Genomic DNA, 23,201 nt, shown 5'->3' on the forward strand with positions numbered 1-23,201 from the left:
TACAGACACAGGAAACATAATTGCCACATAGCCCCTTTCTTTTAAAAAAATTCCCTTTATTCATCACAATCTACTAATCCTTGAAATTAAAACACAAGTACATTCCCTGCACAGGTGGATTTATGTATTCTCATTCTTACAGTTTTCAGAATATTAAACAAAAACTTTCAACATATTAAATAGTAAAAAAAAATTAAGAGTGTTTTCTCTGTTTTTAGGATGGTCCTTACTCCTCTAATTAGAAGAATACTGCTATTTTTAAAACACCTTTATTCAGCTGACAATAAGTCTCCAATTTTGCCATCCCTATGCAGCAAGTGATATTTTCAGTTGTGGCATTCCCATTGATGTCATGAGACACAGAAATAAATCTGAGTGAAAAACGAGGGGAGCTATTTTCTAGATCTGAAAGCCAAAGTGAAATCCCAGTTGTTTCAATGCACACATGAATTTTCTTATCTAATTCACTGTGACCAGTTCAGCATGAAAAACACTTAGCATTTTTTGTTTATGAAATAATTCACAAGCAACATCCCACTGTGCTCTAAGGCATCTTTACCTGAAAAATTTAAAATGCATTATTCTTGTCAGTCAAAATATTTTGAGTCATTCTGGTCTTCCCTTCATTAAACTTTGGAATATTTCTAACCAAACCAATAGTGAAATACACATTTCACCATCAGCTTGAGACACCTGGAACAGCAGTTTCATTTACTACAATTGCCACAAAATAGACATTATTTTTGTGCTCTGACTAGTCAAAAATATTTACAGTAATGTCATGAAAAACTGAGAGTTCAGATGAGTATCTTCAGAAACTTAATTGCTACTGAATTCCTTCAGATAAAGCTTCATAAAGTGCTGAAAAAAAAAAAAGCAATTTAATAGTTGGCCCTCCAGTGCTTTTAACTACAGGTCTATGCACTTGCAGAAAAAAAAAATTAAACTACAATTAAAGTAAGTTTTAAGTTTGGAAAACATGAATAATCCAAATCAAATGCTGTTCATTTTTCACTATGTGGCTCATTAACCACAGAAACTCAAGAGTTTCACTGGGCTTATTGTTGGTATACATACAGATGGATCTATGCCACTAATTTTTAGCAGATAATAAATACCTATCTTGACAATTTACGACAAAACCTGGAGTATTTAGAGATAAAGTAGCCAGTATTCTATCTCTTGATGAACAGAGACATTCTGTATTTTAAAAGAAGTCTTGCATAAGCCATGCTCCAAGAACTCAGACATGGTCAGCATTAAAAATTCTTTAGTACCCTTGAGAACTCTCAGTCCCTTCCTACCCTCTTCTTACTCCTCAGAATCTTGAACTTTTTGAAGATCAATGTCATCTAAGGCAGTTTCACTCTCCAGTGGACTTTCAGGTTGCAGGGCTAGTGCCTCCATCTCTTTGGTAAGTTCAGGTTCTTCTGTTCCATCAGTAGGATGATTTGGATCCTCGTTTTTTGTAGGATCTGGACCAGGATCTGACTGTTGTTCACTTGTAGAACTACCCTCTACTTGTTGCATTTCATCTGAACAAAAGAGAAATCACACAATTAATAAACACTGAACTCCTTTAAAAGCAAACATTTTTATTGTTGAGAAACAATAACACTAGGATACTTTGCATCAATTACAGAAGTGATTTAATTAGAAAATCTTAATTGAAAAAACCCAAAACACTAAAGCTTTACTTAAGTTGCTATAAGGTTACTCTGGAACTAACCCTATACAAAGCTCTCATTAATTTATCTTCCATTTTTGCCAGACTACCTTTTTTTATTATAGAGAGGAGCAGGGTAGGGCACTATAGTTATTTTAACTTTCAATTCAAACATGCTTTATTGACACTATACTTATCACCAGCTTCCCAAAGAATGGCTGCAAGGCAGTTAAACACTGAGTACAGGTGGGGTTTGTTTTAAATGAAAAAGACATGGGCACAACTATATAGGAAGCATTTCTGCATAAAACAGACTGAAGAAATGATGTGCTAAAAACCATTGAACTTTGGTTGAAATGAGTCATCCTAAAATTCATAACTTGACTGCATGGAACAGAACAAGCTATTGCACCTTTACTCTTCAAGCAATGTTTTCTGAAAAAAAAGTAAGTGTTAAATAACTTTTTTCACCTGATTCTACTAAGTAGGGCTTGCATGCTAGGACTTCTGAAAAGAAGGAGGGGAAAGCCTAATTGGGAGAAGTACTTATATCCTGGTTTATTGTTCTGTGCTGTGATTGATATCCAGCCAAGAACAGTCACAGCCAGCTAGCCACAGCCCTGCCAAAGCCTTACGTGGCAGTGAGCTCAGAGCCTTCAGCACAGGCTGAAACAGGCACTTTCTTGACACTCACCCCTGTACAGCAGAAACACTTAAACTTGTAGGTTTGCTTGTAGTTGCATTTGTTTTTGGTTTTTTTTTTTTTGATTATTACTTTCCTGATGTACAGGATTTGTAGGGGGTATTACTAACTTTCTGAAATTAAACTGCTGTTGATATGAAATGCTCTGATACACCACCATTCACAAGGTGACCTGAAGCTCAGATGACTTCAGTGTCTTACTAACAGTGCATAATTGGATAAGGTCTGTAATGTGCTGGCTGTCTACTTGAATCAGTTAATGAAGATTAACATGTAGATAATGGAGGAGGAGAAACATAACACAAAATGTTAGCTTCCCTTTTTAGGCAGGAAGGGAGAAGAGCCATCCACCAAGATCCTGCCCCTCCCTCTGAAAAGGACAGCATGTGAGGCATCACTGCTCACAGCCCATTATCTTTTGGTGTACTGGTATGCAATATATTCAGGGATTTCTAATATCCTTGTCTCCAATTTCCACAGTCATCCTGATCTCATGCAACAGCAGCTCTCATAACAGGATCAACTGAGGAAACTGTTGAAAACTTTAATTATTACTGATTCATTACTGATTTATATCCTGCTATTTTGAGTACAGCTGAAGTGAACATTACCATTGTAAGGCAACATGATTTGTGCAGTGCACTTCTACAATCCTTAAAACAAAGGAAGGGAAATCCAGTAAGTTGTAAAAGAGAAAAAGCGATTTCATCCCCTACTTTCCTATTATTTCACTTGGAGAAACATGGGAAGGGGCAATACAGTGTTTATTAGGTTATTATGTTTTAATTACTTGTTTCTTGAAGGGAGAAGACCACCATGAGCAGTTTAAAGACTACTGCTTGCTTTCCTCACATTCGAGGCACACAACACAATTAACTTGATACTGTGATTATGAAAAGAAGTGTTATGGGAGATTTAACATCTATGTTAACCTTTGCAACTGGAAGGAGCAGGCATGCTTGCTTATTATCCAACTTGTCTTAACACCTCCAACAAAACACAGAGCAGCATTCAAGTTCTGCACTAGCTTGATTAAAGATCTGGATTTTGAAACAGTGCAGTGTGAATCAAAAGGTTTCCATTGTAGAAATCTGTGTAACTGCACCATTAAAAACCACATTTGGAAAGTATACAGCATTTGTAAATGTAAAGGCCAGAATCCCAACAAACTCAGCTTTGCTGTTATGTTTCATCAAAGATTTTTCTCCCAACCTCAGCTGTTACAGTTTTAAGACCTGTTAAATTGCTCTTTGTGATGCAGTTAACACAGCATTAGTTTCAGCAAGGGAACAACAGATCCTAACCTTTCTTTTGCTTCTTTTCTTGTTTCCTTTTCTCTTTGGCAGCTTCTAGTTCTTGTTTCTCATGAATTTCCTTCAGGGTCTTGCAGACCTTTTTGTGGGTAAACCAGTGTATTTTCTGGCAGTTCTGGTCACAGTACATCACCTAAAAGTTACCAGAGTTACCAATTAATTTTCATGTATGAAAAGAATTTCTTTGCATTTCTTAGTGCAGCAAGTTAAATGTCTATGTAAAGTACTTAATGTTATTTTTAAGCAATTTTAAGGTTATATGGAGTAGCTCTAACCTATATAAGAATCTATAAAGAGCAGTTTTTTATTAACTCTAAACATAGGGAATTTTTGCTTCTTCTTCATTCTTAAGTGTACACACTTGGAAATCCAAGTACTCCTTCCTAATTGTAAATTTCAGGCATCTTTCCCAGAAGTAGATGGCCTGAACGTCTTCAGTGCAGGCATGCATGTCATTCTTCCTAAGTCTACACACACAGTGAATAGAGAAGCATTCAAAATCCTCAGCACCTCAGTGCAACTATTTTTTTTTATTCTTACCATTTTACAAACTGAGCATCTTTTGTCTGCTCCCTTTCCCCCACAGGTTGTACAGAATTCAGCATCCACAAAACCCACTTGGCCAGTAATCGCTTGTGTAAGCACAGAAAAAGCTGTGGGGTCAGAGCCCTGAAAGGCAAGAGTGGAAATGAGATTAAAAGGCAGCACTGGTGCAGAGAGGGAGTGCAAGGGAAGACCAGAAACAATGAACACGAGTGTTGGTCTCACTGAAGCTGCTGCAGCAGTAAAAAACATAAAACCAAATCAGAGATCTTCAACTAACATGCACAACTTAATATTCGTCTTTAGATTAACTTTTGTATGTGAAGTTAACGTAAGCCCTGAGCTTCTCTAGTATTTCCTCTGTAAGTCATTAATAAACTCCACATTCTTTACATCTGTAGATCCTATGCAGCAGATTTTTGCAGCTCAGTCTCTGTGCTGGCACACAAAATAAAATTGCATCAGTTTTCTTTAAAAGCTGAGGTGCTTATGCATTTGTTATGGGCACATGAAAAGAATACTAGTTGAAGTACTTTAGAGCATTTTCCTGCAATATAAAAAGTAAAATCCAGATCCAGAGAGTTTAGGGACATCAAACCCTTTGCTTAAGGGTTGCAGGGTTGTAATATGTTGCAGAAGTTGAGGACAGAAAGATGTCTCAATCTGGATTTACTATGCAAGTCACTGAGAAAGGATTTTCTTGACAGGAGAAGGTCCCTACTCAAACTACTTACTATTTCAACAGGAGCAATACTTCTCACAAGCTGCTGGAGCAACGTGGCTTCACAGTAAGGAAACTTCCGGATACTTTCTCGAATTAGCTTCTCTTGATACACAGGGAAACCATCTTTATCTCTCCCTTTCAAGAGGCTAAATTTTATAAAATGCATGTAAAATCAGAAATCACATGGTAAATATTCAAGAACAAACATATACAGCATGCTATACTCTGTCCCCTTTCAGATTATAGGTAAGAATTCATAATAAATTGGCAACTTCATATGTTAAGTTCATATGTTAAAATGCAAATGGAAGTGGTTTTATTCTAATGCACAATCATTATGAAACACACAATATATAAGTGCTCTGAAATCAGGACCTACTAATTCAGCCACAGAGAAAGTAATAATCTATAAGTATACTATCTACTATCTACATCTGACTGAAATATCAAAATGCTTTGTACTGTTTAAAAATTATCATTGTCATAATAAATGAACTGACAAATGAACAATACCTTAAAACACAAATTCCACTTTATTATAATAACATATAGTCCTTATGCCTCTTTGGCTACTGTTTTTTTATATGGATCACTGATAAACTATTTGATTTCAGTATGTGAAAGCTGACTTCATAATTTATTTTAAGTCTCACAGAGGCTTTCTGTAAAAATCCACAGTGGTGTATGGGGAACATGATCCTTCTAAAACTCAGGTCGCTTTAATATGTAAGATCAGGCAGCTGGTTTGTAACTCAGTAGATTTTGAAGATCTAAGTTATTTAAGAGGATAAGTTTCGTTCCGAGTCTGTGGGATTTGCAGTTCTCACTTGTTTAGGTGTTTTTGAAAAAAAAATCTGACTCTGCATGACTGCTGGAGAGCAAAAGGGCACAAGAAATGTTCCCAGATGAACCATACTGGACACTGAGTTGTTCTTTTTTCAAGCCTATCACTCCCCTTTTTTTCAATCACACATTGCTGTCTGCTGCTTCATGGTGCATATGTAAATACCAAGTTCTAACCAGTTAAAGCAGAACTGAAATTCCAACCAGTTAAAGCAGAACTGAAATTCCAGGAATGTTTCCTTTCTACCCTGGAAAGGACAGTGTCACTTCAGACACAGAAAAAAGGCAGACAGTGCCACCCTGAACTAAATGCAGCTGGGATTACTTAACAAGTTATTTGCCATAGCCTTTATCCAAACCAATCCAATCTATTCCTTCAGTTGTCTTTTTCCTGGTATCTGTAACACCAGGGCACACATGTGCTTTGAGACCTCTCTGTAGAAATACTCACCTTTTGATAAACCCATCTAGTTTATCCTCTCGCTCTTTTAAAAATGTGATACATTTCTGGAAGATGCAACTGATATAGTGCATTTTCATAGCAAGAACTTCATTCATGTCTTTCTGCTTCATGCATTTCTCACAAATGAGATCCAGAACCCTGTAACATTTCTGCAGTGCTTCTACTTCAGCCAACAGAGGGTTCTCTTTCACCAGCAACACAATCTAGAAGATTGAAGAAAATGTAATCCAGTTAAGACTTGTGCATTGGTATTAAAGCTTCTTTAGCTCAAATTTCAGTGGAGTTTCTAATATTCTTCTTTCTTATGCAGTCTTCTCTTTCTTTTCCCAGTCCTTATTTACCATTCTTATTCAACATATTGTATTCATGGTTCCCATAGAAGAAAACATTTGCAACTAAGACTGGTATTAAAAATATCAAGTTTGTTTTGTTTTGGTCTTTTTTTGAATAAGAACCTGAAGAATCAAAACTACTTCTAAAGAAAGTTATAGAAACTATATACACTATCCTAAAATCTCTTTCCTTTTGAACACTACAGTCTTGTATGGTTTAAGGACTTGTATGATGTAAGCAGTTTCACAGAACACATCAACCTCACATAATTGTAGAGTACTTCCTGTAGCTTAGTAAAGCACTAGATAAAATAGTCTAAGAGGAAACTGTGTGCTCTACTCACTCAGTTAGCTGCCACTGCTGCACTACTGTCTCTGTGTATTGTAGATACCTGGCTGGAAACTGTTAACAAATGCTGGACTTTGATTGGCAAGCCCAAGGAATTTTTTTTTTAGTTTAGGTGTATTCATTTCTCTGAACTACATTGGAGGAGCAAACCATAAAAGACATTATTGTCAGCAATGTCCTGGGAAGTAAAATAAACATTCTCTTGCACATACTTTCAGAAACAGCAGCAGTGGTAGATGTTACTGTGGCAAACCAGTGATGAAGGTAGGAAGATACATGCTGAGAAAAGCACTGAGAGAACAATGAGATTTTGTTAAGATTGGAAATTGTTATATGTTTCCACTTCAAGTGGGGCTGAGTAATAAAGCCAAAAAAGACAGCTGTTTTATGGTTACTGATATAAGAAGTAAGAATCTCTCCAATCAAAGATGTTAGTTCAAGATTCTGGTGTATACAAACACTGAAATAATTTTTTAATCACATCTGAACATTGAGCCTGCTTATTTCTCATTTTCAGAAGTAGCTGAATTAGCAGATAATACTTTTGATCTCAGCTGAACTTGCAGAAGAGCAGAAGGCTTTCTGACACAAAGAAACTACTCCCCCACCAACAAATACAAATTTACATATTATTCCACCTTAACAGGATGCATGTTGGTAGTAGTAATAATTTTATGCAGAGGCCCAGCTAATTTTACTGGCAGTTTTGGTTCTTTGTCTAAGCCTTGTGGCTTAGTGTAGTAGTCCAGCCTTTCACGTGGAAAGAAGTTGTTGATGACAGTCACACAGTCATGTTGACCTAAATGCACACAAGAAAAAAAAATAACCAGTGAAATAATAACAAGGAAAAAAAAACCAAAACACCTAAACCCAAATGTAATATAAGCAATACAAGTGAGAATTACCCACATGCAAAGGAGCTCTGCATTATATATTTTGCACTGCAAAGAGGCAACTCTTGTCATTCTCTTGTGTGTAGCTCTAACCTTCAGTGTTATTAACTTAGTGACTCCCAACAGGGAAAGCCCTCATGAAAATTAATTTTGAATATCCTGTCTGCTTCCTACATTCTCTTTCCCTGGTAAGCCACAACTAGAAGAATAGTCATTTCTCCCCAGATTATACTATGCTAGTAGTCTCATACTGGTGCTATAATTTTTCAAGATAAGATTTTTCCACTTTGTAGTTTTGAAATTAATGACATTTGCATTGAGATTCATAAGCTTTCAGATCTGCAAGCAGGTATTACTGTATTAACCTAAGGTGGGAGAAGTTATAAGAACAGAACAGGTTTAAAGTTTACAAAAAATAAAAGGACTGTAATGAAAGTAACAAGATAAGAAAAGTTACACCCTCTTCTTGTTTTCTACATCTGACAATACAATGGATTACTTGACTAAAGGGAAAGTAAAACTTATCTTTTCTAGTTCAGGACCACATTCTTTAAATTGATTGATTTGTCTTATAATCACCAGAAGACACAGCCAATCAAATTCCAACCTTTAAAATCCTCCACTGTTTTAGAAGAGACAGTTCTGAGCTAATAGAGCACAGTGTAAGACAAATGACAGGGGAAGAAGTATCCTCACTTCCCACACACAGGCAGATGAATTAATGTTGATTGGACAAAGAATAAAAAAGGAACAGGAATAGATTCCAATGTTCAGACTTTTACAGAGTACTGTATCTCAGTATGCCTGAAAATATTTATGCTACCTTGGTGATGTGATCAGATTTTTACAAGAATTCTCAAAAATTATGTTGGAGCTGATATTCCCCATTCACTCCATACAGCATCATATGGGAAAGACTCTCCAAATCCAAAGGAGAATTAATAGGAATAGATTTCTCAGATACTTAAATGAATAGTTAAGGTTTGGCTGCTTGAACCTCAAGTGAGCAATGTCAGCCTTTTCTTCTTTAAAACAGCAGAATAAGATAATGGAAAGTGAAACAGCACTAAATCACTATTCAAGGAAGTAAATCTAAATGGCAAAGTAGCCTTGAATTCAGACCACCAAAAGGACTTGAAAGGGAATTCTCAGGCATTCAAACACCATGAGAAGGTTGTGTTTGAAAGAAAATACAGGTCTTCATTTTTGGGAAGCAATAGCTGTGCCATTGAAAATTACTCCACTTAACCTCATAATATTTTATTAATTCTCTCTGCTAGAGACGAAGTGGGACATTAAGCCAGAAACCTAGTATGGTCAAGGAGGGTAAAAAAATTGAAAAGGGCGTATAAAAACAAACAAAAAAAGAGCAAAAAAAAAAAGAGAAAAAACAACAGCAAAAAAGCCTATTGCATGTTTTGCCAGGGATTACTTCACATGCTGGAATGATAAATCTTTCTCTTATTCCAGTGAAGTCCAGGTCAGTAAGTAGCGAGTGCCTCAGAAGAGGTTCCAAGACTTTGTCCCTCTCCCAGAAGCCAAGGGAAGGGCAGGGGGTGGCATGCTGCCAGCACACAGCTGCAAAGCTCAGCTGAGCTCCTAACTCCCGGCACTACAGTCGTCCTTTCCCACAAGAGAAGCTCCAATGGGCACTTGGTGCTGCACTCTGGATCCCTCCAGTGCAACCAGCTTCCTCTTACTATTTCCAAAGCAGTGACATTACAAAAACTTACACAATTGTGTAGCACCTGTTCTCATAGGTAAGATCATATGTGTTTTCAAGAAATCAAACATGGGAATAGGACACAAATTGACTCTTACAGGATGAGATGTGGAAAATAAAGCTCAACAACATGTCAGTTCAGAATAAGTCATTAAATAATGTTTCTCCAAAAAAAAGCATCAGACTCTAACACTTCACTTCTTTAGGAGTTTAGAAAATGATAATAATTTTCATCTTACCCACAAAAGCAGCCATCTGAGCAGCTGTCCTTCCCACAGAGTTGACAACATCAGTTTCTGCTCCAGCCTCTAACATCATCCAGGTGATTTCTTTGTTTCCTGAATTTGCAGGAAAGATATGGGGAATGATCAAGAACAAATCAGAACCTGTAATTCTCGATGCTTCAGAAAAAGACGTACTAAATTTCTTGAAGACCAGGAACAACACTGAGGAAAATGAATGCTCTTAATGTCACTATTTTAAGCATGAATTAAGAGAAAGGCATGTGCTTATTTAGAGTTCCAGCAAGTGTACTCTGCTCTCTGTAATGCACATTCAGCTTCCTGTGGAGCTCATGGGAGTCCTACTCATGTAGCTACACTAGAGGTTGGTCCCTCAGGACAGCAGTATAGAAGGAAATTCTACTAATCTAGTTTAACAGTTCAACTACATTTGCTATTCTAAGAGGAAAAACACATTCAGGACTATGATGTAGCAGGAACACAGTGAACAGAACAGATTGTTCCTTTCTCCAGTGGGAACTGGGTGCTCAGACTGGGCTAAATACCAAGGAAAATGGAGCTAAAATTTGATGGGAAGATTGGATGACTTAATTGGTGCCCTTCAGAGACTAAAAAAGGACACTTGTCACCACTCCTGCTGGTTCTGCTTTCAAAGGTATTCTTACTTTATCCATTCTTGTGCAGATGCTAAGTACAGAAAAGTGAATACAAAAAGGGGATGGTGGATGAAAATGAATGTTTAAAAACAAAGTCACTGCATCAGTAGTGCTCATGTACCTTTTGTGCTCACAAATAACAGACTCTAAAGTCAACACTTAGAAGCTTTCACACCCAGGATGACAGGCTTTTAAAGCTCAGCTGTGAGAAAATGGTAAAAATACAGCATTTTCTATAAAATTGCAGTCATTTAACAGCCTCTAAGAGTTTGTCCTCATCTATCTGCTGCAGCTGTGATATTGCTCAATACCACAGAACACTGGAATTTCACAAATCTTTTTACCAAAGTTGTAGCTGAAAAACAATCTGATGATCTAGTTAAGGCTCATGCACACACATAAGCCTCTTTAATAGTTATGATGAATGAAGGCAGTTTAAACTCTACCTGCTAAGAACCCTGACTCCCCTAGAATTTAATTTTTGGTAAGACATAAGTGGCCTAGTAAAGAAAATACTTAAAATAACCTAATATTCCCAAATCAAATATATTCTCCAAAAGGAATAATGTTTTAATGTAGTGTCTTTTTCTCACTCAAGGAAATTACTGTACCAGCCATCAGGGGAAAAGAATAGCAAGAGGAAAACTGCAAACCACCACTTGAGACAGGAGAAGATATACACAGCTGTAAGCACTCCCACAAAAAAAAAATAATAATGTAAGATGAGAGTGAAAATTATTTTGGGAAAATATGGTTTTAAAACTTACTAAGTACATTTTAAAAAGCCCATACAACAGTTGGAAAAATAATGTAGGAGAAAGACAAAATTTGAAAAATACTGGATTGAGTAGTCTCAATGTTTTTATATATTACCAAAAGCTACTGGTTCAGCATCATTTTCAGTGTAACACAGTCTATGTAAGAAGACTGCACAGTTTTCTTTTTTAAGTAAGAAAACTGTCCCAGGAAAGTGAATGCTGAGATCTCAAACAAACAGGACAAAGTAGGTACAGGACAAGTAGACTGCATGCCTCAAAATGCTGAACAAAATAAATTTTCATATGAGTCTGAACAGAGGCTTTCCTGTTGCACTGCCCACAGGGTTTTATTGAACATAATGTAGTTGCATGGTTCATATAAATAACAGCAAACCTGAAAAATAAAAGCATGTCAACACTTTTAAATTACTAACTGATGGCAAATTGTACCCATTAATGTCATAGAAATCAGTGATCTGAGTGTAGTAAGGAGTTACCTGAAAGTCCAGCAAACATCAAGGCGGTGTATCCATGCTCATGTTCATTGCAGTTTACATCAGCTCCGTGTCTCAACAGCAACCTGCACATGTCCACCTTCCCTTTGTAGGCTGCATGCATCAGAGGGGTCATGCCATGCTGGCAAAAGGAAGGAGAAGCAAGTAGCACACAAAAAAGAATGTTACATCTCTTGATCTTCATACCACTGATCATTTTCACTTGGCCATACATATTCAATATAACTACCAAAGCCTCACGTAGTATTTTATTTACCAAAAACCCTCACAAAATCTTCATGATAAAATATGGTTACTAACATGCAGCAGATTTCCATGTCAGTTTTCTTATTATGCTGTGCTATAGATCTGAAAACAGAGCATGGTTTAACAAATGAAAACCATTTACAGTCAATTTATCATTGTCCTTTTATGAAAGACATTAGTGTTGAAGACTGCTAATGTTTCTGCCAGTTGGAAAAGCTTGGTTTAGAAAATTTCTTAGCTTCCTATGTTACTCTTTTCTCCCCTGCTGTGGCTGATATGATAAGCAGCAAGAAAATTAGAAATAGGCTCTTGTTGTTTTAAACATTACAAAGATTTTCAGTCTCTGAAACCCATCTTGCTCATTTTTAGTCATGATTACTGATAGTTTTGCCATCCACCTCTCTCTCACTTCTCCACCCTTTGGGCATTGTGTCCATGATCAGCCAGGGCTCTGACAGCCCTCATAAGGACACACAGCTCTTGTCAGACTTGGACAAACCTGGCTGGTTTGCTCAACTGCCCCAGTACAAAAATGTTCACTTCAGCACAGGAGGACTGAGGTGGGATTATAAAGGTAAAGCTGGGCACACCCCTGAGGAAATGTTCAGAACTAGGGTGAACTGTTAGTGCAGGCTCTCTCTCTATCTCTCTTCCAGGGCAGGGAGAAACACACTGCTGGTTGATAAAACTACATGATACTCCATTTTCAGAATATAGTATGCTTTTTCCAATATGCTGTTTGTTTTCACTTAACATCAGGTCAGGATTCACGTTATCAGCCAAGACACTTCAACTGTCCAAAAACACACTCCAGCACTGCATACCAGGAGAGTGCTTTAGTCAGTTCCTCAAGAAAATCAAAATGGCATTCTGTTCCTTTATTTGCCAGTTAAGGCTGTGGGCTTGAGTACATTCATGTACAACATTACTGCAGCTCTGTAAATGCCTGGTAATGTGATACTCTGAAATAATGTAATTGTCAGTTTGAACCTTAATGTATTTCTTGTTTCAATTTATGACTGAGTGAAACCCAAGTAAGTCTGATTTACCAGTATAATTTTCAAAAAATTTCTAAAGGTGAGGGAAGTTGGAAAAGTTAAAAGTATAATAATTTTAAGGTATTACTGTTTCATTACTCTCCATCCTAACTGAAAATAACACAAAGTACTTACTTGATGCATAATATTTTAGTAACCCACAAATTTTGGTAAACTGCAATATAAAATGACATTGAAGATCCAAAATACCTAAAGAGATCCCTTCATGAATATGAAACAGACTGCTTTTCCTAGATTTCATTTGGGGTGTCTCAAATGTTGAATAAATACTTTCTGTCCTACTATAAAATATATTTTATTATATTACATTTCATAATGTCACATCAAAAGCAACTTTACAGGCCAATCCCAGCCTGGAGTCACAGTAGGGATTTGTCTCCCTTAGCAGCACAGAAAGGTACTGCAGTAAGGCAATACAAACACAGCACAGTTTTTGATGGGAGAAAGATTTTTAAAAAACAATGACTTTTTAGTTTGGTTATATGTTGAAAGCCAGTTGTTTCAATTAAGATCTGAAGATTATATGACAAAGTAAAGAACTGGGATTGTTTTATCCTCTCCTCCCAGAAAACTGTTTTTTAAAATCCTTTGATTTAATTTTGGAAGTGTCAGGCTGTGGTGTGGATCAAAAAAACGTATCAGGCAGAAAATATGTGGATGGTTGCTATAAAATTGGATTTGAAGTCACATTAATATCAGTTTTTCACATTCACAGCAAACAAGAGGGTCAGGCAAGACATAAATTTATCTGGAAATGCTGGGTATCCTGTATTATGTCCCTACACTGAAACTGGATTGATTGCAAATACTTTTCTCAGCCTGAATGTCAAAGACAGGTCCAGCAACACTCTGTTTTCTCACAGATAACATTTGGATTGTCAATACAATGTACATTAAAGACAAAACTTGCAGATGGTTTATTAAGCATACAGATGAAACAAATTTTTTTTCCACTACGAAACATCAGATGAAGGATTCTTTTTCTAGCTGTTACCATGCAACATTCTTCTGACCAAAAAAATCAAACTTTTTAATCTTACTCCCCAGGACAAAAGTAAATCCTTCCCAGCTTTCTTTTTTTTGCAGGTATGTTACATGGTAACTTCTCTTCTGCGGGGCTGCAAGTATTTCCTGTATGTCTCACCATTCAAGAGGAATAGAGTTTGCTGGAGAGGCATTTTTAGAGGCATTTTAGGGGCATTTTTAGTGCCTCTAAAAACTACCTGGCACTTCTCTTGACTGGGTTCTCCAGCTCACCAACCGACAAGGCCCCACTGGCACAACAGGGCTCAGCCAGCCTGGCCATTACAGACCATCCTTCCCAGTTCCTTATGTTCAAAATAGCCCAAAAGCAGACTGAGGAATGGAATTCCAAGAACTGATGCCATGGAGGGGAAGTCAGTTGATAAAAAAACCCCAAACAACGAACTATGGGGTCAGTGGAGGGGCAGACAGATGAGTACCAGAACCAGGGAGGGGTTGGACTCCACCACCAGCTCAAAGGAAGAAGAAAGCAGATCAATCTCTCTTCAGCATCCAGCTGAGGTGTGCTTGAACAGGATGAATAACAACAAATTTATGAAGATAATGAAATGGAAAAGCAACCTTCTGCCTCCTAGGAACTACAAAGGAAGTTTCCAACAAAACTCCTGCTCAACCTTCATCAACCAGAGGAACGGAGAAACACAGGACAAGGGAACAGGAAGTGGGACAAACAAACAAAAAATACACACTACCTCCCACTCCAGTGACATGTGCATATTTGGCATAAAAACCTCTCAATTCTGTGAACATTTAAACACTCATTATGTGTTAAGAACAGACATCATGAGTGTATTGTTTTGTGGCTAACATGACAATCCACCACTGAAGCAGCCACATAAACCTGTGTTACTCAAGCAAAAAGTGCAATCCAAGTGCTCCCAACATTCCCACGCTCACTTCACCCTTCTTCTCAACCATGGAACCTTGCCAAGATGTGGCATGCAGGCTGGATGACAATGGAGCAGTCCCTCAGCAGCTACTGGGGTACACTAAGGCATTGCACATGTGAGCACCAGCTATTTAAATAGAGTGGGAAAAGTAAAAAAAAAAGAAAGTGAAAGGGCTGTCAAAACCCTAGCTGAAAACGTGCTGTAGACACTTGTATGCCAGCAATATTAAAGCATCCACCTCTCCCTTCTCCAGGGAGAACTGGAATCATTCCTCCAATGAGGAATGCAGCCCCACATTAGCACAGAAGAGTGTCTCATTTTACCCTTCAGGTTCAGGCAACAGTTCAAGTCAGAAAATTATAAACAAAACACATAACTCTGGGTTTGGCTTTTACTTGAGACAGTATTTGGGGAATGGTTAAAAATGATGCAAAAAGAACAGGTGCTACAAGGCAGAAATACTTGTTGATGTATCTCTTCAAAAATCAGCTCTCTTGTACTGAATGCTGTTAGTCTAGAAATACAACTTGACTCTTCACTGGATGAAAGCCTCTAGAAATTTCACCCTTCAAGCTTTTCAATAAGATTGCCTTTACACATCTTAAATTTCCTAAAAGCAGGATTTGGAAGGAGGTCAACAGCTACATGCACAAATAATTTTAGCTGTAGCTAAGTATAGACTAATTAGAATATGAAATACTGCTCAGTAAGTGTCAATCACAGCTATAGTTCTCCTTTACAGTCATCCTGCTCAGCTGTTGGTTTCACATATGTAACAAATTAGATTCCTCTGATGATCTTTCAGTTCATCTGTAGTGATGAAAAGTTAAAGCCTACATCAATCAGCAACCTGAACTGAAACCAGATAATTCTTACTGGCAGTGGAATTTTCTTTGGTTTGTGTATTTTGAAGTATTATGTAAAAAACATCAAAAGACAAACCCCTTCCTCCTCAACAAGGGCCAAGGATCTGGCATTTTCTGCTAGCACAGGATTTTCACACTAGAATAGCAAGGCAGATTACCTGAGGACCCCTCCACTGAACACACTCACTATGAGTGAAACTACTCACATCTCAGCCAGGAATAAGCAGGCTGCTGCTTTAATTCCCAGGAACTGTTTGGTTCTGTAGCATAGAGAAGTGGACTGTTTCTAAATGATCTATTACCAAACTGAACAGCTCAATTACCAAACTAGAGGAAAAAAGTAATGCTGCTAATGCCATATGATAGTTCTGTAAGAAGATTATGAACAACCTTACAGTTACTTTAAATAGAGAAAAATGATGTATTTTTCAGGTCAAGTCTGTTGGCTTGATCTGTAGAAAACAGGGGATGTAGAACTCCAGGACTCCTTTGCAACCTTAACTACCAACATGACCAGAGGAAACTTCCACAGCTGGAAAGCTCACGTGCTTCCTTGAGCCTGCCTTTCTATAACAATCTGAAATATTTTAGCCACATGCTGCAGATGGAGTTCAAGTCAGCAAAGTGCTGACAAAAAGTCACAGTATTTACAAGCTCTGTGCTCTCAGAGGAAAGAAAAGTTCTGAACACTTTCTTCAATACTAAGTTTCCAAATTATCAACCACTCCATTAAAAAATGACTAAGGTGTGCATTTAAGTTAAATATATTTGATTTTATTTTACATCCATTTCTACAGCACATCTATTTGTTCCAATGTTTGAGGACACCTGAACTTAAATGTCCCTGAAGTTTTAAAGTTGCCAAACTGTTAAAGACCAGTTTTGCAGAAAAGCCATTGCACTTGTTTTCATAAAGACACTGACTAAGACACAACAAAACAATTGATTTGGTCAGAAAGGGTGCTGAGAAAAAACAGGACTGTATCTGCTGGGTATCTCCAACCTTCTGAACATCTGGGAAACTTGTTTGAGTGAAGGGATCTTACTCTGTGCTGACACTCCCAGCAGAGCTCGGCAGACAGCAGGAGGTGAAGGATGAGGGAGTCTTGGAAAAAGGGCAGGAAAAGCAAGCAGACTTAGAAAGTAATTTTTTTTATTTTTAAATACATGTACCAACAGCAGAAGCAATGCTGAAATACTGCATCCAGCTCATATGTACATTTTTAAAGTAAGAAGCCAAAACAACTGGAAAGGATTTGAAAAAGAGCCACTATTATAGCTCACTTGCTGCAGAAACATAACTTTAGGCAAGATACTTAAAAGGTCACTGCATCTGAAAGATGTTAAAATGTGACTTGGTCCTTGTCTAAAGGTACAGAGAAAGGACAGCTGATTGTTAGTAGTTTTTAATCTATAAGAAAGTAAATCCAAGTAATTAGAATATACAGTCAAATCAAAAATGAAAGGAACAGTTTATGTGTGGGTTCTTTTTAAATTAGGAAGTGCACCATACAACAACCTGCTTCTGATGCTGTGAGTTCTTCAGTCCAAAATTATTGAATTGTGATTGCATGCTTGCTGTACCACAGCTGGAAGACAGAATTACATTCAGCCTGGGCTCATTCTGTGAATTCTTCATGTAAAAAAAGTCCTCAAGGATGGAAATGAGCTCCTAACTGAACTGAGCTCCCACTTTAATACCTAAGTATTCCATCTTCAGGGCATCCTTACTTCTTAACATTAACAAAGTAAGTAACAGTAGTAATGTAAGTGTGAATTTCAAGATAAGCAACTAAGGCAACAGAAAAAAAAATAAGACCTGATGCACTGAGAGCAGTCTCCAGTTGTGGCAACAATGAATAACAGACTAAGCTGATGTTAACTGGGATTTCACACAATCTTACTTATGTATGGATATTAGAATAACACATTGGAGCAAAAATGGGTTATAAAAGAAAAATTGTGACACTAAAATAGCTGATGGATTTAAGAAACCTGAACCTTCTCCTGTTTAATGTGCATGATTACACACCATGTTTATTTCTTGGGAGTAAAAAAGAGTCTGCAAGAAGCCCATTGCATAAAGTTTTATGGGCCTTATTTGTATTTAGTCAGATAGGAGCCTTAGGTAAATACTGTTAATACAATTTCTTCTACAACAGTAGCCTGAGGCATAACTCAGACATGTTTTTTTGAATAAGCCACATCCTTTTAACACTAATCCTGGATGTTGCACTAACACTGCAGCAATGCTGCCATCATTGAGCACAACCAGCAACTACACTTAAGGAAAACCTTTTGATGTCCATACAATAATGCACACTTACAACCAGACTTATACTGTGTCTTGGGTTCCTCAAGCTCATTGTAAAGCTTGACTAGTTTTACAGAAACTTGTTGAAATTCATACAATAGAAACTCAGGTTTAGTATTTAACTTAAGAACAATCAGAAAATTGATCTGTTGGGAGAAAAAAAAAGGCTAACAATACCCCATGAAGATACCTAGTAGAAGAGGCAATTTTCCTCCATTCAGCATTTATGAGGCCACATCTACAATATACCCTGTCCCATTTGAGCCTTCCAGTGCAATAAAGACATGGACAAACTGCAACAAAATCAATGCAGTACCACCACTACATGGTGGGAACCTGAGCACTTGTGCAGTGAGGAGAGGCTGCAGGAGGGGTTTGCACAGCCTGGAGAAGAAATGGCTTTGTGGGACCCAACAGCAGCCAGCCAGAGCTGACAGGGAGAAGACAAACTCTTCCCTTATGGTGGTAGGAGGGCAAGAGACACTGAGCCTGAGCTGAGGTTCAGACACAAGTGAAACACTTTTTCATCAAAATCACAGTAGGAGAGTAGAACAAGTTGCCCAGAAATATTTCACAGTCTCCATCCTTAGAGATTTACAAGGCCAGACATGTCAAAACTCAGAGCAATCTCATCTGACCCTGGAGCTGAAGCTGCTTTGAGTCAGAGGCTGAACTAGACACATTCCCAGAATTTCCCAGTGATACCTATGAAATTATAAAGCTGTGAAAACAACCACAGGTTAACACTTAAATGGGTAAATTACACATAGATTTAACGTGCATGATGGGGAATTAGTTTTGCTTGCATGCTACATTTCATATTAATGTTGCATGCTTTAAAAAAACATTGTAAAAATCAAAATAAGAGGAAACATGAACATCACATAAAGTTCCTTTCTCCACAACCTTATTCCCACCTTCAGGCAGCACTTCAGGATTTAATCTGGTACATGTTTACCACACCCATTTGTATAAAAGGCTGTGGTTCCATTTCTGATTGAGCTACTCACCCTCCAACTATGCCCATGAGACCCAAGCATGGGATGGGGACTGGACAGGTGCTGTGCCTGCCACAGAGGGACAAGCACAGGGACTTCACTGCTTGTGAAGGTGACAAGAAGCCAGGGAGCACCCCCACGTGTTTTGCTGTAGCATTTACCTTACCTTACAGACAAAGCTCAGGCTGGAACTTGAGACAAAATACATTCTAGTACTTTAAGTAACATTAATCTTCAGCCTTTCTTTAAAACATAGTAAAACTATTCAAAGGTTCATTACTCAGCTGCATGCTGGAAATATCTTGAGAGTAACTCTGATTTTCAGGGCTACAGCAACTGCTGTTAGAGAAATGTTATTTAACAACAGGAAGGCCTTCACAGCTAGCATTCTCCTTATTAAACTCAGCATAATGCTTGCACAGGTTTGCAGTACCTCATCCAGGCAATTGACACGGACATTCTTGCTCCCCAGTAGCCTTCCAGCCTCCTCAGTGTTTCCTTCAAATAAAAAGACACAGAGAGAAAAGGAGATGAGAAACAGAATAAACTGAGAATCTGGAGGAAAATGGTCATTTCCATTTCTCATTAGAATCAAAATCTTTGTATGTTACCTGCTTAGGATGTAGATTAACCACCAATAAATCAATTGCCCTTAGTGAAGAAGCTCAGGAATGAACAGTGTTATGTTTTAGAAGGTAAAAGCCAAGAACTCACAACATCAAAGAGCAGTTGGAAAGCATGAACTACACGTAAACATCCATTTTTTGTGAAGTAACTGACCTACACACACAAAAATGGGACACTCACATAAACAGCACATGAACAGCTCCAAATGAGCATCATGATACTGAGCATTTTAACAAATTTTGTGCTTTCATCTCTTCTGGAGCCTCTTTTGTCTAAAAGAGCAGTCTACATTCTCAAAAAAAGAAAATACCTCACTTTAAAGACTTTTTGGTTTGAATGAAACATGCTTCATCATTTACTCACATCATTTTTCCTGTTTCAATTTGAAATTTGCAATCTAACACACTCACAAAAGTGGGAAGAATTTGCTTTTTGCTAATGGAGAATAGAGATAGAAAGGACAAGGACCCAGGTAGTTTGATCACTGACATTTCTAAAAATTGCCTAACACATAAGTAGACTGAAGTCTGAAAAAAACGTGCCAGGAAAAACAGGCTGCACCTGGTTTTTAATTCTACTGTCCTACTATTTTTCAATTCCCTACCAAAATCCTTTTGGCTAAGCCACAGGTGTAAGAACATGATTTAAAGTCCATTGGAGGACAATTCAGATATTGCCAAGACAGCTTCTACAGGAACAAAGAAATAAAAGAACGTTCCAAGAGTCTGAGTTTGGAGAATATTACTGCAAATTAACAAACTTCTAATTACTGATTCAATCATCAGCAAAGCTCTTTCAGAAGTGATGTGCTTAATAAAAATAGGCACTGCAACACTTATTTTAATTATTTTCATGTTTATCTTCACTATTTCAGAAGTCATCCACCAATGTTTCAGCAAAACAGCTCTTGCAACTTCAGTTTTGGCTAAAAAATCCCATTGAAATACTGGAAATTATTTATGGAAATATTAGAAGCCTTGGAAATATTTTCATAAGGCTTTTTGATGTGGTTTAACTACACCTCATGGACTTTTACCATTTTTCTTTTAATTCATTAATTTCAGGAAAAAAAGACAATTACCTGAGTCATCTCACACACTTAAAAAAGACTGGCAGTCAGGGAACCATGAACTAACTTACTCCCCCAGACATACATATATTCTAAACATGTTAGAAGCTTCCTAAGAACTGGATCAGTTTTCAGAAGAATATCCCAGCCAAAGAACAAACATCAGTAAGAGAAAGTCTTCAAGGGCTGATCTCCAAGCAAATTTTAATACAAGCAAAGCAAAGTTGCATTTAGAAACTCAGAGTTCTCTATGACAAAACACTGAAGGATTTTCAAACAAGACACTAAACTGATGGAAGTGTCAGACTTCTAGAATTGGCCAGAGGTGAAAGCTGGAGCCAGGCTCCTCATCGTGGTGGCATGGTAGGAAGCCAGGAGAAAACAGGCAGAAGCTGAAATGAAGTTTCAGACTGGAGACAAGGAAAACCACTTTGATTATGAGCCCAGTAAGGCAAAGAGATTGCCCAGAGACACTGTGCAGCATTCCTCCTTGGAAGTTTTCAAGGCCTGATGGGATAAAGCCCTGAGTGATCACACTTGACCTCACAGCTGATGTGTTTTGAGCAGGAGGTTGGCCTAGAGAACTCCTGAGGCCTCTTCTAACCTGAATTATCCCATCACCCCAATCAGAAGCACCAGGTAAGTTAGAGAGAGATTCCTCCAAGACCAAGGTCTAAAACTCTTATTAAAGTGAGTCAATCAAACTGGTTCTGGTCCACAATAAATTCACTGCCCATTGTCCTTGTCCTATGCTTGTGTCTCTGACACAGAGGAACATTTTAATACAACTGAGAGTGAAGCACCAAAACTGCAGTAAAACTTTCATGGGTTTAAATTGCCAGGAAACTACATCTAGAAATGCATAGAACACAAAATGTTTATAGTTTGCCTCCAGCTAATGAACGTTGCTCATGATTTTCAAAATACCAGTTGGAGGGTAACTATTTAGTTGGGGTTACGAAATTCACATTGCTGGACCAGGAAACCTAAATGACAGAAAGTACCCTGGCAACAAGCATGTGTGACAGACAATGCAACAAAACTGTGACACTCACACGAAATGCAAAACCACAGAATGGGTCAGGTTAGAAGGGACCACAGCAGCCTGGTATCTGATCCAACCTCCCTGCACAAGCAGGCCCAGAGCACATGGCACAGAATTACCAGAATTCCAGACAGTTCTGAGTATCTCCAGTGAGGGAGACTCCACAACTTCCCCGGTTAATCTGTTCCAGTGTGTGGCCAACTACACAGTAAAGAAGTCCGTCCTCTTAATCAAGCGGAATTTTCTGTGCATCAGTTTCTGCCCCTTGCCTCATGTCCCGTTGCTTGGCACCACCAGGAAGCACCAGGCTCTATCATCTCGACACCCTTCCTTCAGAGAGACATTGATGCCCTCTCCTCTCCTCTCTCTAAGAGGACAATATAAGATACTATAAGGAATAGTAAAATAGAACATTATAAGGGATAAGAGGCGCACAACACCCCAAACAAGCTCAAGTGCTGGATATGTGAGAATAACGTGTCTGCAGAGACGCCTTGGTCTGACAACAGCACATGGGATAAACCTCACAGCACGCTAGAAGACTGGATTACCCCCAAGAAAACTTTTTTTCTTTTTGGCAGTGGACATTAACACCAATAATGAGGCAAATATCAACAGACACTGCCGGTAAGATGCAAGCTTTCCTCGGCAGAGTTAGACCCGCCCAGCTTCCCCAGCCTCGCAGCGCGCCCCCCGCTGCACCGCCCGGGTGTCGCGGGCCTGCTGGAAGGGGAGCGCCGCTCTCCCCGCCCGGGAACAGCCGCTCTCCCCGCCCGGGAGAAGGAGAAGGGTGACGGCCCGCAGGCGGGGCGGGACGGCAGCGGCCCTCAGCGCCGTGACCCGAGCAGCGCGGTGGGGGCGAGGGGAGCCCGCGGCGAGCGGCCGGTAACGGCGCCGCACCCGCCGCCCCCAACGTGCGGGGACACGAAACCCCTCCCGGGGCACGGCCAGCGGGGCCCGTGGGAGCTGCGGCCCGGGGCCGCGAGCGGCGTGGGCCGGGAGGGCTCACCTGTGGCGATCACTGCCAGCAAGTCCTTCTCCTCCGCGCTCAGGTCGCCTTTCCTGGGGGGAGCCATCGCGACCCCCGCGCAGGGTAAGGCGGGATCAGCCCGGGACGGCGCCCGAAGCGCCCCCGCCCGCGGCACCGCCCCCGCCCCGCTCCTCACGGAGCCTTCAGCCCGCAGCCCCGCCCAGCCGGGGCCGACTGCGGGGCGAACCATTCCTGCCCAGGGATGGGGGGCACTACGTGCCAGCCTCTCGCCCTCCGCCAGCTTCCCGCGCGGTGCTGCCAGAGAGAAGGAGCCTGTCCGCTTTTATCTCT

The 23,201-nt window shown here is 39.1% G+C and overlaps 1 protein-coding gene across 1 annotated transcript; it reads right to left on the minus strand.

Annotated features, from left to right (window-relative positions):
• Nucleotides 1-20: 20 nt before the first annotated feature.
• ANKMY2 (ankyrin repeat and MYND domain containing 2) lies at nt 21-23,100 on the minus strand. Its single transcript, XM_054274103.1, has 10 exons — nt 22,890-23,100; nt 19,573-19,637; nt 11,706-11,844; nt 9,792-9,890; nt 7,575-7,735; nt 6,244-6,458; nt 4,960-5,095; nt 4,223-4,351; nt 3,674-3,815; nt 21-1,535 (listed from the first exon to the last, which is right to left on the minus strand). The coding sequence occupies exons 1-10, from the start codon at nt 23,098-23,100 to the stop codon at nt 1,312-1,314; spliced, it is 1,521 nt and encodes a 506-aa protein (XP_054130078.1). The 3' UTR covers nt 21-1,311.
• Nucleotides 23,101-23,201: the final 101 nt, after the last annotated feature.

Source organism: Melozone crissalis, unplaced genomic scaffold (assembly GCF_028551555.1).
Source record: "Melozone crissalis strain CALT ecotype California unplaced genomic scaffold, PUWL_Pcris_2 ptg000016l_1, whole genome shotgun sequence".
Classification (NCBI taxonomy): domain Eukaryota; kingdom Metazoa; phylum Chordata; class Aves; order Passeriformes; family Passerellidae; genus Melozone; species Melozone crissalis.